At 47.1% G+C, this 12,213-nt stretch overlaps 2 protein-coding genes across 2 annotated transcripts in view; one reads left to right on the top strand and one right to left on the bottom strand.

The window, feature by feature from the left end:
• The window catches only part of LOC142774805 (V-type proton ATPase subunit C-like), a 35,110-nt gene extending 32,665 nt beyond the window's left edge, over positions 1-2,445 (bottom strand). The window contains exons 1-3 of the mRNA XM_075875895.1: positions 2,327-2,445; positions 1,717-1,887; positions 1,053-1,120 (exon numbers count right to left, since the gene is read on the bottom strand). Coding sequence (XP_075732010.1) covers positions 1,053-1,120; positions 1,717-1,848 — 200 coding nt within the window. The 5' untranslated portion in view covers positions 1,849-1,887; positions 2,327-2,445. The remainder of the gene's footprint in view (positions 1-1,052; positions 1,121-1,716; positions 1,888-2,326) is intronic.
• A 3,900-nt stretch (positions 2,446-6,345) lies between these two features.
• Positions 6,346-10,269, top strand: LOC119181588 (tetraspanin-33-like). Its single transcript, XM_075874725.1, has 3 exons — positions 6,346-7,095; positions 7,926-8,125; positions 10,233-10,269. The coding sequence occupies exons 1-3, from the start codon at positions 6,346-6,348 to the stop codon at positions 10,267-10,269; spliced, it is 987 nt and encodes a 328-aa protein (XP_075730840.1).
• Positions 10,270-12,213: the final 1,944 nt, after the last annotated feature.

Here is a 12,213-nt window from a genome sequence, read left to right on the forward strand (position 1 = left end):
CCTAACACCATATCTACTGCAAGACAACTGTTCATTTCCTTTGCTATAACCAATATATGTTATGTCCAGGTTTGAGAAATAGTTTTTCTCTCAACAGCTTGCCATACACCTAGTTTGCTTTTATTCGTGCAACCCGCTATAGCAATCATCGATTCTAACAATAAAATTTTTGTGGCACTTGAGTAGTGTTGTAAGTGGGTTCAACTGTATCAGCTGTGATTTATAGTAAAGGCACCCTGATTGTATTTCTTGCAAAAAAAAATAGTGCTTGGACCAAAACTGCAACTTCTCAATTATTCAATTCAGTAAGCAAACAGCATGGTTACCACAGCTATTGTTACAACTCTTGAGGTACTATAATTAAAAGAAATAAGTCTTGCATTTGTTTCTAGCATATCAAGCTTCCAACCCCGGTGAAAGAGAGGTCAGCTTTTTGCAAGTTTAGCTAGACTAGTCAACATTCGTTGTCATCGATCCAGCACAGTGCATTTTTAAGTAAACTATTGGTTTCATTCATTTGTGTATGATTCATTATCTTTTCGTTAATTTATAGTGTCTCTCGTTTCAGCTCGATGCTTTCAGGTGGTTAGCCAGGGTTTATTGGCCAGCTGCTTGCTCGTAATAAGGTCATGTGCTATGTAACACCAGCTGGCAAGTGTGTTCCAGGCTCGGCCTATTATTCACAAGCAGCGTTGGCTAACATTAGGAGGTTCACGTGCACATTAACACCCGATAAAACAGACGCGAGGCGAACAATCCTTGTAACTCGATTGCACGCACTACTTGAAGGTTGCAGGTTCACTCCCTTCATTCGAATTTCTTTAGGTATATATGTCATAAGTACTACACTGCAGTTGAATGACTATACTAATATTGTCCCCTACATATTTCTTGGCTTGTTTTTATATTGGCTTTATCAGATTATATCTAATGAAAGAGAAAGAAGCATGCCCAGTGGATCTATTCCTGTTTCTTCATTTTGAAGCGGCGCATATTCCAAGAAAGAACTGTGCTCTGCCAGTAACTGCTGTTCGGGCAGACTGCTAGCTCACCCTTCCACGTAGGTGTCAAGCTTGCCGAGGTCGTCCGAGAGGCCCACCAGCTGATCAAGCGTGCCTACCTGCAAAGTGAGGCAGCATTTAAAGCATTGTTCAAGCTCCTTCCAAGAAATCGGCAGCGAGTACATACTCTGCATGCTACTATAAGAATAAACAGGACACAAATCCAGTTAAAGCTTCATTATAACAATGCTGAAGGGGGAGAAGAATTCATTTCTAAATAACAACAAAGTTATATCTTTCATAATTGCAGTTCACTACGATACAAGTGTGATGAGGTGTAAAACATTAAATGCCTAATTACCTGGAAATAAATTCGTTGGAAGAGTGCGCTGTTGCTTGTCTTGTCTCTATAATGCGTGTTCTTGCTACGACATGGTACGGTGTTCAAAATTCGCGCTATATTTACTGCAAAGCGGCCATAGTTTGACGAGCAAGATACTTTTGGAAGCAGGACGCGCACGAGTAACAAATAGACCTTTCATCTTTATTCACGCTTATCGCAACGAATAGCCACTGCGACGCTTCTGATCGATGCTCGCTTGTGCGGTTGACGACGTTAATGCATGCGTAAACGTCAGTTTTCTGATCGCTCTTCAGTTAGATCGAACGTGTACGTGTTCGTAAACAACAGGCACAAGGTGAAAAAGCCACTCACCTTAAGATCGGGCAGGTGAAACTTGTAATTGGTGGACAAATTGTTTTGCTTGGCCGTAACACTGCAGAGCTTCTCCCATGTCTGCTGGCAGGTCTTCTCGCCCGGAGCCGAAATGAGCCAGAATTCGGACATGGTGGCAGTGCCTTGGCCAGCGACGACGAGAAATGCCTCCTTTAGTGTGTAGAAGAAAGCACAAGATGCTACAGTGCAAGAGCTTTTACAAATAAAAAACGTTTTAGTCACGGTGCGAGGCGACGTCAGTGCGAGCGAGCTCACGTAGGGCAATGTTATAGCTGCCCCGCGACCAAAACTCCGCGGCAAGTCGGGCTTCGCGACTAAAGGTAAGCCCAATTTGCCGGTCAGCAGAGCGAGGAGTCGTAGTTTTTCACCCTCTCGTTTCACTACATTCGAAACGAACTACGCGCGGCGGCGAGTTTCGCTAGTTTCGCCCAGGGAGGTGTGCCGCATAACGGAACTCACTGGGAAGGTTCCAACGGCACCTTGCACGCGCAAGCTGTGGCACGAAGCTTGCTAGCCTAGCGATGGCGTCAAGACGTCGCGGATCGAAGGTTCTCGTCTCTGAGGTTGAAAGCCTCGCTGTGGTACGTACCCGAGGTAAAGGGTTTCCTGCGGTAGAACTACCGCAGCAGCCGAGCTCCCGGGTTTAGCGTTTGTCAGATCCCGTGACTGCAAAGAATGGCCCCGGAAAAAGCTGCACAGTGTTGCCAGCGAACCGAAAGCGAAACTCGCGCCACCGCGTCCGGTGCGCAGATCGTGCGGAGATCGTCCGGGCTCGTGCGGCATAGGATACAGTGGAAATGATCGAGTTTCATACAACATACAATATTGTTGTATGAAACTTTATGGTGGAAATTAACGCGGCTTCTACGTACCAGTGGTACAGTTGCAATTTAGAGCCGCGTTACAGCTTCTAAAGCGTTTCAAATGTGTTAAATGTTTCGTTTTTTTTTTTTGTCTGAACAACTGCGTGTCCATGGTTCAGACCGTGGACTAGAATCCATCCACGCGATTGTCAAATTAACTTGCCCTTAACATTAACCGCTAAAAATGAAAAGAAAGCAATAAAACTGGTGCAGATTGCGCTCGTGGCACAAAGTAATTGGCACAACAAACCAGTAGTTAATTAACTATATAGTAGACGTAAGACAGTGCAGTAAATATTGGGATGATTCCCCTTCTACTTAGCCAATCCCCGCCAAAGGGTATGTGCCATGTGCCGAAGTCAAGAAGAAGGTTGCAAGCAACAGCAGTGCCAATTCGCCTTCCTTAATTAATTAACATATCTCCTTATTTTAAATAACTTTAACTCTGTCCATGTTTGGGATGCGAGAAAGCGGCAATGTATTTCACTTTTTTTTTCCTTTTTCTTGGTCGCCTCCTCTGGCGGCGCGTCTTTAATTACCCGCCCGCTTCCAGCGGCTCTCCGTTGCCCCTTTTTTCTTCTTGTCTGTCGCCTGCCTCGTTAGTATGTTTGTTTCCTTTTTTATTTTATTTTTTGTTTTCGTTTTGGGAGCTTACAAACTGTGATGGTGGCCCTTTGCTACGGGAACTTGTATCATTTCGCTTAGATCCTCCGAAGAAGGCTGGTCCACCACCCGAATCTATTAGGATTAAATAAGTAAATTATTGTTTTGTTTCCTATATTGCTCTATTCTCAAGGTTTGTAATTTTTATTACGGTAACCAGAAAAACTACGTTCATATATATATATATATATATATATATATATATATATATATATACATATATATATATATATATATATATATATATATATATATGTGTGTGTGTGTGTGTGTGTGTGTGTGTGTGTGTGTGTGTGTGTGTGTGTGTGTGTGTGTGTGTGTGCAAGCACACTAACGCACGCACGGACATGCATAAAACCTATATAGCTGACCCATTTACGCACACACACCCCGAAAAAAAATGTCGGGCTGGGCAACATATTCGGTAGTTGTACACCAAACCCCGAAAGACAGCATGCATCCTTGACGGCTTGCATTATGCCGAAACAATGACGCTGTAAGACCCCAAACGTGCGCTGCATCTCAAATAAAATTTTATTCGAAGGCTGATGCACGCACATACAAGGTGGCCAACCTAGTCACGTGACACGTACACCATAGCATCTGCGCAGTAGATTAATCTAACTAAAGATACCCCTAGTCATGACAAAGAGATAGATACTCGAATATCCATAAAGCCGAAAAAAATAAAGGAAAGCGGGAACATACATGACGCTTCAAACAGTATTGCGGTAGGGTTATCCAGGTAGCGAACTTTTTGTTCACTAAGGGCTGTTGCTGACGCAACCTTCCCCCTACTTTTCAATGCCACAGTTCCCATCACTTCCCACTGATTTTTTTTTTCTGGGTGGCTAAACGAGCAATTATTTCATCTGTCCTAGCTCGGTTGTCACATTCCCTACGATGAGCTGACAAGTTCAAACCGCCAGAACTCGTTAACGAGGGTAACATTGACGGACCGCCCATTTTGTACTAGATAACCTCCTCCCCCGTATGATCACGGAACTCTTACAACGCATGCTTTACAACGAAGCTATATCTTTTTTTTTTTTTCATCTGGACAAAACGTGCAGGTGTCCCAAAAGTAAAACGGAGCACTGTGGCCCAACTACACAAAACTGCATTCCAGCGCGCACATTAGAAGTGTTATTTATTTATAAACGGAAATGATAGCATAGTGTCCTGGCGCATTTCCGTTTGTAAGACCACTCCACAGCAGGAGTTGCGACGTTTTGTTTTGCGAGAGATTATTTTAAAGGAGTGAGACACGACACGGGAAAAATACAGCAGATCCCGCGTAGGGAATCGATGTTAGGTGAATATGGGAGAGGCCCGTGTTATGTGCGATGTCAGTGCACCAGATGGTCAAACTTTCCGGAGCCCTCCCCTACGGCGTCTCTCATAATCGTATCTTGGTTTCGGGACGTAAAGCCCCACATATTATTATTATTATTATTATTATTATTATTATTATTATTATTATTATTATTATTATTATTATTATTATTATTATTATTATTATTATTATTATTATTATTATTATTCGATGTTAGGCGAAGCATGCGGGTGGAAGTTGACTGTGTTGTAATTTTTGTACTGAGTGAAGAGTCACGATATGGGCGCTAAAGATACGTAAAAATGCACGCATAAACGTTTGTTAAACAGCCTCACATGTTTTACATAATCATGTTTTTTTTTTACAGCTGCGTGACGATGTCAACAGCAATATTGATATGAGCACCACCAGAAGCGTTAAGCTGATACAGTGAAGCGCTGGCGCTCGCGAGGGTAGTCCTGGACACTTCCACATAAATAAACTTGAGCAGATGGCAACTACAGTTGACGTTAACCCGATGTGACGGCTGTATCATAAGCCGGAGAACATATGTAATGTTTATAAAATTGGATAGCCGGCACTGCAAAACCCATTTACGTTTCACGAACATAACGGTATATTTGAAAAGTATTTCCGAGACCTGGTGTGGCTCTGTGGTAGAATACTTGATTGTCACACGGAATTCCGGTGATCGATTCCTGCTGTGACTCAGACATTTATTCTTTGCATTCGTCGGGTAACGCAGCCAATGTCAGATATTTCTGAACGCTCACGTGTTGAAATTATCTATGTCTTTTCTTGCCGTTCTTGGGTAGATATAAACTGTCAATCACCTGTGGCACACACCCGTCCGCGGGTATGTGCCACACGTCTGGCGGAAGGGGTTTAGCGATCGATGTACGCGATGGAATTGCTACATTGTAGATAGATAGATAGATAGATAGATAGATAGATAGATAGATAGATAGATAGATAGATAGATAGATAGATAGATAGATAGATAGATAGATAGATAGATAGATAGATAGATAGATAGATAGATAGATAGATAGATAGATAGATAGATAGATAGATAGATAGATAGATAGATAGATAGATAGATAGATAGATAGATAGATAGATAGATAGGTGCTCAAAGTGCCTACATGTTTCTGCCTCCATCGGAAATGCAGCCGCCGCAGCCGGGATTCGATCCCACGACCTGCGGGTCAGCAGCCGAGTACCTTAGACACTAGACCACTGCAGCGGGGCGCAAAGAAATACTTCGCATTTAAAGTACATTAATTTGCAGCAGACCGCTTTTATTACTCTGAATTAAGGGCAATTTTGCTGAAAGAAGTTGCGAACGTCTTTCCGTAAGGCAGACCTTACGTGAAGGGCTTTAGGGTGCTCCTGTGGCAGGGGATGACCACTTAGTTTAACATTCCAACTTGTTTGCTATGGCATTCACTGTGTTGCCCTTGCGGCGCAACTGTTTTTTTTTTTTTTTATTTTGTCTAACCCATGTAATTTGTTCATGGCCGATCTCCCCGTGTGGGTATGAGCTATATCTAAGGCGTCATCATCATCAGCTCCAGCGCCTGAACCCACGAGGCGGCTGACAGCCACACAATAACGATCAAGTCTCAAGTGTGGCCCCCTTATGGGTATGAGCCATGGTTTCTTCTAGGCGACAAACAAAAAAAAAACGATCAAGAAGAAAGCAGCTCAACTCGAGGAACAAAGATGGCGAAGATCGGATCAACGATGACCATTCCGGAAACAATCAGCAAGACGGGGGCGTTATTAATGAGCAACAGGCCGCCGTCGACTCAACTCTATGCCAGCGGGAGAAACATCGAGACGACCGACGAGCTCTCCTCCACCGTGTTCGTCGACGTGAACGCCCACCTCCGACTTCCATTAGTCTTCGTCAACATGCTCGTCATGCTGCTAGGCCTACTGGGCTTCTGGAGCTCCCTGTACGCCCTCGTGACGGACTCCTCGGTGCCGCCCGGAGCGCCCTCGCGCAACTTCGTCGTGGTTCTCTTTCAAAGACCCGAGATTCCCGCGTTCTTCATCTCCACAGTGGTGTTCTCCATCGCCGCGGTCGGCTTTCTGGGCGCCCTGCGCGAGAATGTCACCCTGCTCACCGCCTACGTGCACTTGCTCACCGTGTTGGCCATTCTGCAGGCCCTAGCCTCGGTGCTCGTCTTCTACTTGCCCTCGTGGGCTCGCACCTACGTGGCGCAGTCCGTGTCGCAAGACATGATCGCGGCATACCGCGACGACGTCAATCTGCAGAGCTTCGTCGACTGGATGCAAGTGGAGTACCGCTGCTGTGGCATCAGCACCGAGGGCTTCCGCGACTGGAACCACAATCCGTACTTCGCCTGCAACAAGACCAACGACAGCCGCGAGCGCTGCGCCGTGCCCCCCTCATGCTGTCGCCAAAACGAGACGTCCGACGCTGCCGGTCGGCTGCCGAACGTCATGTGCGCCAGGAACGTGTTGCAGGTGAGGTTGCGCTGCTCTGGCGCCCCAGCTGCTCGTTATACAACTTCAGAACTCCGCGGCATTTCGTCCTCAAAGGTGAATGCCCATTAGCCTGCACTAATGGGCGTGTACTCCAGAATGATATGATGAGCAGGAGTACCGGTGACCCCGCCTTTGGAAAACATCGGTGATCGAATCAGTGCGGGATCATTTCTTTAGCCTTGGGGGCAACTGGATGCTACGCTTTGGTCGTTTGGGCAGGGCGTCTATAAACTTATTAAAGGGGCCCTGCAACACTTTTCAAGTAGCTATAGAATGGATTCTCTAAAGGAGGTGGTAGCTTCACTAATTCACAGGCGCAAAACATTTAGCAATCCATATTGAACGAGATTTGTCGCACGCTCTTGTCTAGTCTCGACGAAAGCGCTGGAGGCTGAGCAGGGGGATGGCTCAGGGGAAGAAGATACGTCACGCGCACATCATGACTTTGAGCACTTTTTTTTGCGTGTGCTATTCTAGTACACTATAGCCGTGGTCCCTCAAGGGCGAAACAAAAATTTCGGGGGGGGGGGGGGGGCACGTGCTCAGTGTGCTACTTCCTGGCTACGCCCCTGTGTAGACCCTAGTAGCCGTCGTGAAAATCACAGAGACTTCCGCGGAAACTTCAGGATGGTGCATACTGCCACGCGCATTCTATTTTTGGCGCGTTTTATCGCTTACCAAGCATTTTCACCCAGTAAGCACATGGAGGAAGGACGGAGTGTTTCCTTCCTCCATGAGTAAGCTGTTTTTGGTATCGTGTCCCTTTACGCTGATTTCCCGATTTCCCACGCTGGGTGTCTTTGCGTCAGGTGTCGGACCAGGTTGCCTGGGCACGCATCTACACGCGCAGCTGCTCGGACGCCCTGTTCTCCCGGATGCAGGACCGCGTGATGCCCGCCTCCATGATAATGCTCGGACTGTGCCTGGTCACGCTGTTGCTTGCGTCGCTGGCCATCGGCACGCGCGAGCAGGTGCTCATGCTGGATGCCATCTACGGCATTTACTACAGGTCGGAGCACGCATGCGTCACTTCCGCCATTTGCTGGCGTTTCATACTAACATGCATAGACGTGCACAAGGGGGCAGGGGGGCGAGAGGGGGTGCAAAGCCAGCTCCATACGCTTCTGCTGACATGTCATTATTGTTAGCAGTATACCCTGTGGGTTCTCGAAATGGACAGAGCGCCAGGCCCTTGGAGTGAACGGACGCAGTATACACGGTCGGAACTAACCAAACAACACACATTTAACTATATTTAGAACGACGATATCGCCAGCCAAATTAATAAATATTGTGATCAACACGTACGCAAAGACAACCTTACACAGTATTACACAACACTCACAAACATAACAAACACAAGGGCGCAACAAGGCAGCTTCGCCAACGCTTGGCTCACCACAATTCCACGGCAGACGGCCCGCGGTGCCGTAATCCGCGGGCCCACGCGAGAGACAACAGTTCGCGCCAACCGCCACACACCAAAGAGGACCACTCATCTCTCGTGCCATGTCTCGTGCTATGGTGGCTATGGTGGTGGCCTTCTAGCCACCATACTCGTGCGCCGCCAGTCAGGCTTTCCGCCAGGCGACACCGCTGGCGCTGCACACTATGATGGTGGTAGTGGTGATAAACGCTCGCGACCACAATGCTACCTGCCGCTCGGTAGTTGGGAACGCAGGTGGTTTTATTGGGAAGTTGCATCTTTTCAACGGAGTGCTGTTGTGAGCCCCTCTGGGCTGTTGACACTATATATAAAGGCTTTTAGTATGTTTAGCGATCACGTTGAGGAAAATGCGGTACGGTATGACCCGTATGACTGATCCTACTTTCTCGCTCGTGCTGCACCGCTCCCAGTAGAATTGCCGCTGACTTGCGAGTGAAATTCTCCAAAGGACGAGTGAAAAGTTGCCAAAAGTCGCCATTTTTCTTCGAATTTCGCCAAGAAAGTCACCACTCTACATATGTGGGGCTAGTCTAGTTATAAAAACCACAGTACCATTCATAACCCCTCAATTATATCGACGGTTTTCAATGCGCGCAGTTGCATTAGCCGCTTCATCACGGGAGCACAGGGAAAGAGCATGCAAGCTCAAGCAGCATTCTTGAATGCCAAACAAAAGTTAGTGGTTGTATCAGCCAATGGCTGATACACTGGCTGTGACGAGTGACTTTAAGCTTCTGGTGTCATTTGCCGAGAGAAGAGACACCAATTTTTTAACTGACTCCGAGAATTCATTGCGAATTCAGGCCGACACCGAATTCAGGCCGCGTGCTGCGCTGTAATATTTGGCTCGCATGTTCTCGGGAGCCTCGACTACTGACTGGCAGCGTTTTCTGACCATGCTCAAAAAGTCTTGCAGGGCCCCTTTAAAGGGGCACCAAAGAGAAATACATTTTCTTTTCCTGCTTTTGTATATTATACACTAAAGTTGCACGGAGAGAAATCATCGAAAGATGGTGTCAGGTCTTTTCCACACATTTATTCAGTTGTAAGATACCTGTACCGTCGTGGTTCAAGGTGCAATGTTAGTATTATTGTTAAGATCGGCCTCCCTGGCCTGGCTCCGCTTGGGTGCGTGCGCTGATTTCTTCGAAGTCAGCGCTCCCAGAAATGCGCCAAGAGCGACGACAACATGAAAGTCCTTCTTCGAATTATCCAGGGCCGTCGGTGCCCCTCGTAAAACTCTTTGGACACGCCTGACCCTCTGACGGATTAGGTAGATCTGTTGGCCGTCGAGGTGGCTTGCTTTGTACGTCAAGTTGCCCCGGACAATGAGTCAAGTGTCTGATATATGTGGTCCTGTGCATTTCCCACGTTCTCCGTGGTATATTCATGCCGCCTTTTGCACAAACCGTGGTCTGCATGGCGCCGCACACTCATCACTGCAACGGACAACAGAGTTGATTTACACGTAGGACTCAACATCTTCGCGCTGTGCTGTGTTGTGCACATCGTGCAGTGTTTTCTCCCTTGCCATGGGACGAACTGCGCTTGCCGCTTCCCTCTTTCCTTGGTTGGAAAGGAGACGGTGTTTCACCTTCCCCTTTTGGGTGCGGAGATGAAGATGGCATTTTCATTAGACTTTCCTGGCCTCCATTGTTTTTCCCCGCAGGGAATCCTGGGAATACCAGGGCATAAGAGCGCTGTGACGCTCCCGACAAGCTCCCAGAATCTCCCACCAAACTTCTATCGGGAGCTTCCATGATGCTACCCCCATCTTGTAGTAACACACTATCTGTAAATAATGCAAATAAAAGTTACTGGTAACAGCTCCGGGCTCCTCGACGTCTCCCCGAGACTGGCTGACTACGGTCCTATGGGCAGACCCCCGACTACATCACTATGTACGTTTTTCACGATAATGTTATAGCCAAGTGTCTCTGATACGTTTAATTGAAACTCCATCAAAGTTATATTGCATTCCACGCCGGACAAGTCGGAGCACGTGTGGGTGGGAAGCAGAAGGTGAGAGGACAAAACAAGCGACGTAGATGGCAATTTTGGTCGGCACGTCATCGAAATGGATTACATTGAACCTCAGTGGCATACACTCATTGGCGTAGTGCGCAGGGTTTCCCAAGAGTGGGGGGGGGGGATTTCTGCACGAAACCCCCGCCCTTTGGTCTAGAACGAAAGGAAATAGACAACATGCTTCAAAATAAATGAAACAAATGATGCGACGGCTTGCTTCTCACAGTGGACTGCTTCCTGGCTTTCCAGGAGTAAAGACAGTGGGTTAACAGTTTTTGTTTCATGCGGAACCAGGGGCCCAGGGGCTCTATATATGACCGCCATTGGTGCCAAAAATTTACGTTCCCGTAACCCTGCTGTAATAACGGGACAGGTCCGACTGTAAAGCAACAGAACGAGCGTGCGCAGGGGTCCTCTACTGGGGTGGGGGGGAGGGGGAGAGGTTTGTCGCAGCACCCCCCTCCCTAACATGTCAATGTATACGGATCTGGCATCGCCCCCCCCCCCGCCCCTTCCCCTCTAGCCATCTGACCCCCCTCCCATCCCCCCCGTGCGTACGCCATGATACGGAGCAAGCTTTGCGCCTTCCTTGACCGGTGGTCGCCCTCGATCACCCACCCCGGCGTTCTCGTGTGCACACCTACGCATATATATAATTCCAATTGATTTTTTGGCATGCTTTTGCTGTCTGTCCTCTGCCGTCGATGCACAGCAGCGCAGTCACAGCTCGTATTTCAATCGACGTTGCTTTCGACGCAGGCGCCTTGAAGAAGGTCAGGCACGCATGGAGGCCCGAGACACAACCGGACTCCGTATGGCCGAGACGCGGCGCGCGAGACGCAAGCAAGAGCAGTCCAGTAGAAGTAACTTTTGGTAACTGCTCGGCGGCGACAATAAATGACGTTACGCCACTACGCCGCAAAGGATTTGCCCTGCGCCTTCCATATATAGGCTTGTTCTGCGACGTATATACACGGCGACGGCTGAAGTGGTTTGAACTGTAGTTCGAAGATGTGTGTGCAGTGAAATGACAATAAATTGATTTGACGGTTTTAGTTGGACAGCGTTTCTCAGTGAAAAAAAATTGAGGCGCTTTCCGTGTATTAACGTCTTAAGTTGGTCTGGTTGGTACATATACTAATTTTGAATGAGCAGTACACAATGAGCGTCACTAGCAGAACACAAAGCACCGTTAGGCCCAGCCTTCTAAAGTGTAAATAAGGTGTCGCCGGCGTGAACTGATCATTATCCACCTCATACATTTTCGCTGAACAAATCAGACTATGAAGTGCGGCATTTCTATGACGTTTAAACAAGGATAAAGCAGCAGTAAGTGCAAGACATTTTTTTTTTTCCGATTTCAATTCACGCGCTTCTTGAGCACTAGCGCCACATCTAACCTGATCCAAAAAACAATCGTTAATATATTTTTTCATCTTAAAGTCAACCTAAAACTGTTTTGACGCCTAAGTAAGCAAAAATGTTTCTGTTAGAATAGTTTTTAGTTTTAATTTCTCATTTCTTTACAATTTTTTATTATTAGAGTATGGTCAACTTTTACTTCGACCGACAAAAGCGTCGCCAAGGTTGTTGCTGCTCTGACAGCACACCATCAACAGTGA

This window comes from Rhipicephalus microplus, chromosome 10, assembly GCF_043290135.1.
Source record: "Rhipicephalus microplus isolate Deutch F79 chromosome 10, USDA_Rmic, whole genome shotgun sequence".
NCBI classification, from domain to species: domain Eukaryota; kingdom Metazoa; phylum Arthropoda; class Arachnida; order Ixodida; family Ixodidae; genus Rhipicephalus; species Rhipicephalus microplus.

Excerpts from the sequence above, each read along its gene's own strand:
- LOC119181588 (XM_075874725.1), top strand. The coding sequence starts at position 6,346 with ATGACCATTCCGGAAACAATCAGCAAGACGGGGGCGTTATTAATGAGC. Across the intron at positions 7,096-7,925 it reads GCGCCAGGAACGTGTTGCAG|GTGTCGGACCAGGTTGCCTG; the intron begins GTGAGGTTGCGC and ends TCTTTGCGTCAG. Across the intron at positions 8,126-10,232 it reads ATCTACGGCATTTACTACAG|GGAATCCTGGGAATACCAGG; the intron begins GTCGGAGCACGC and ends TTTTCCCCGCAG.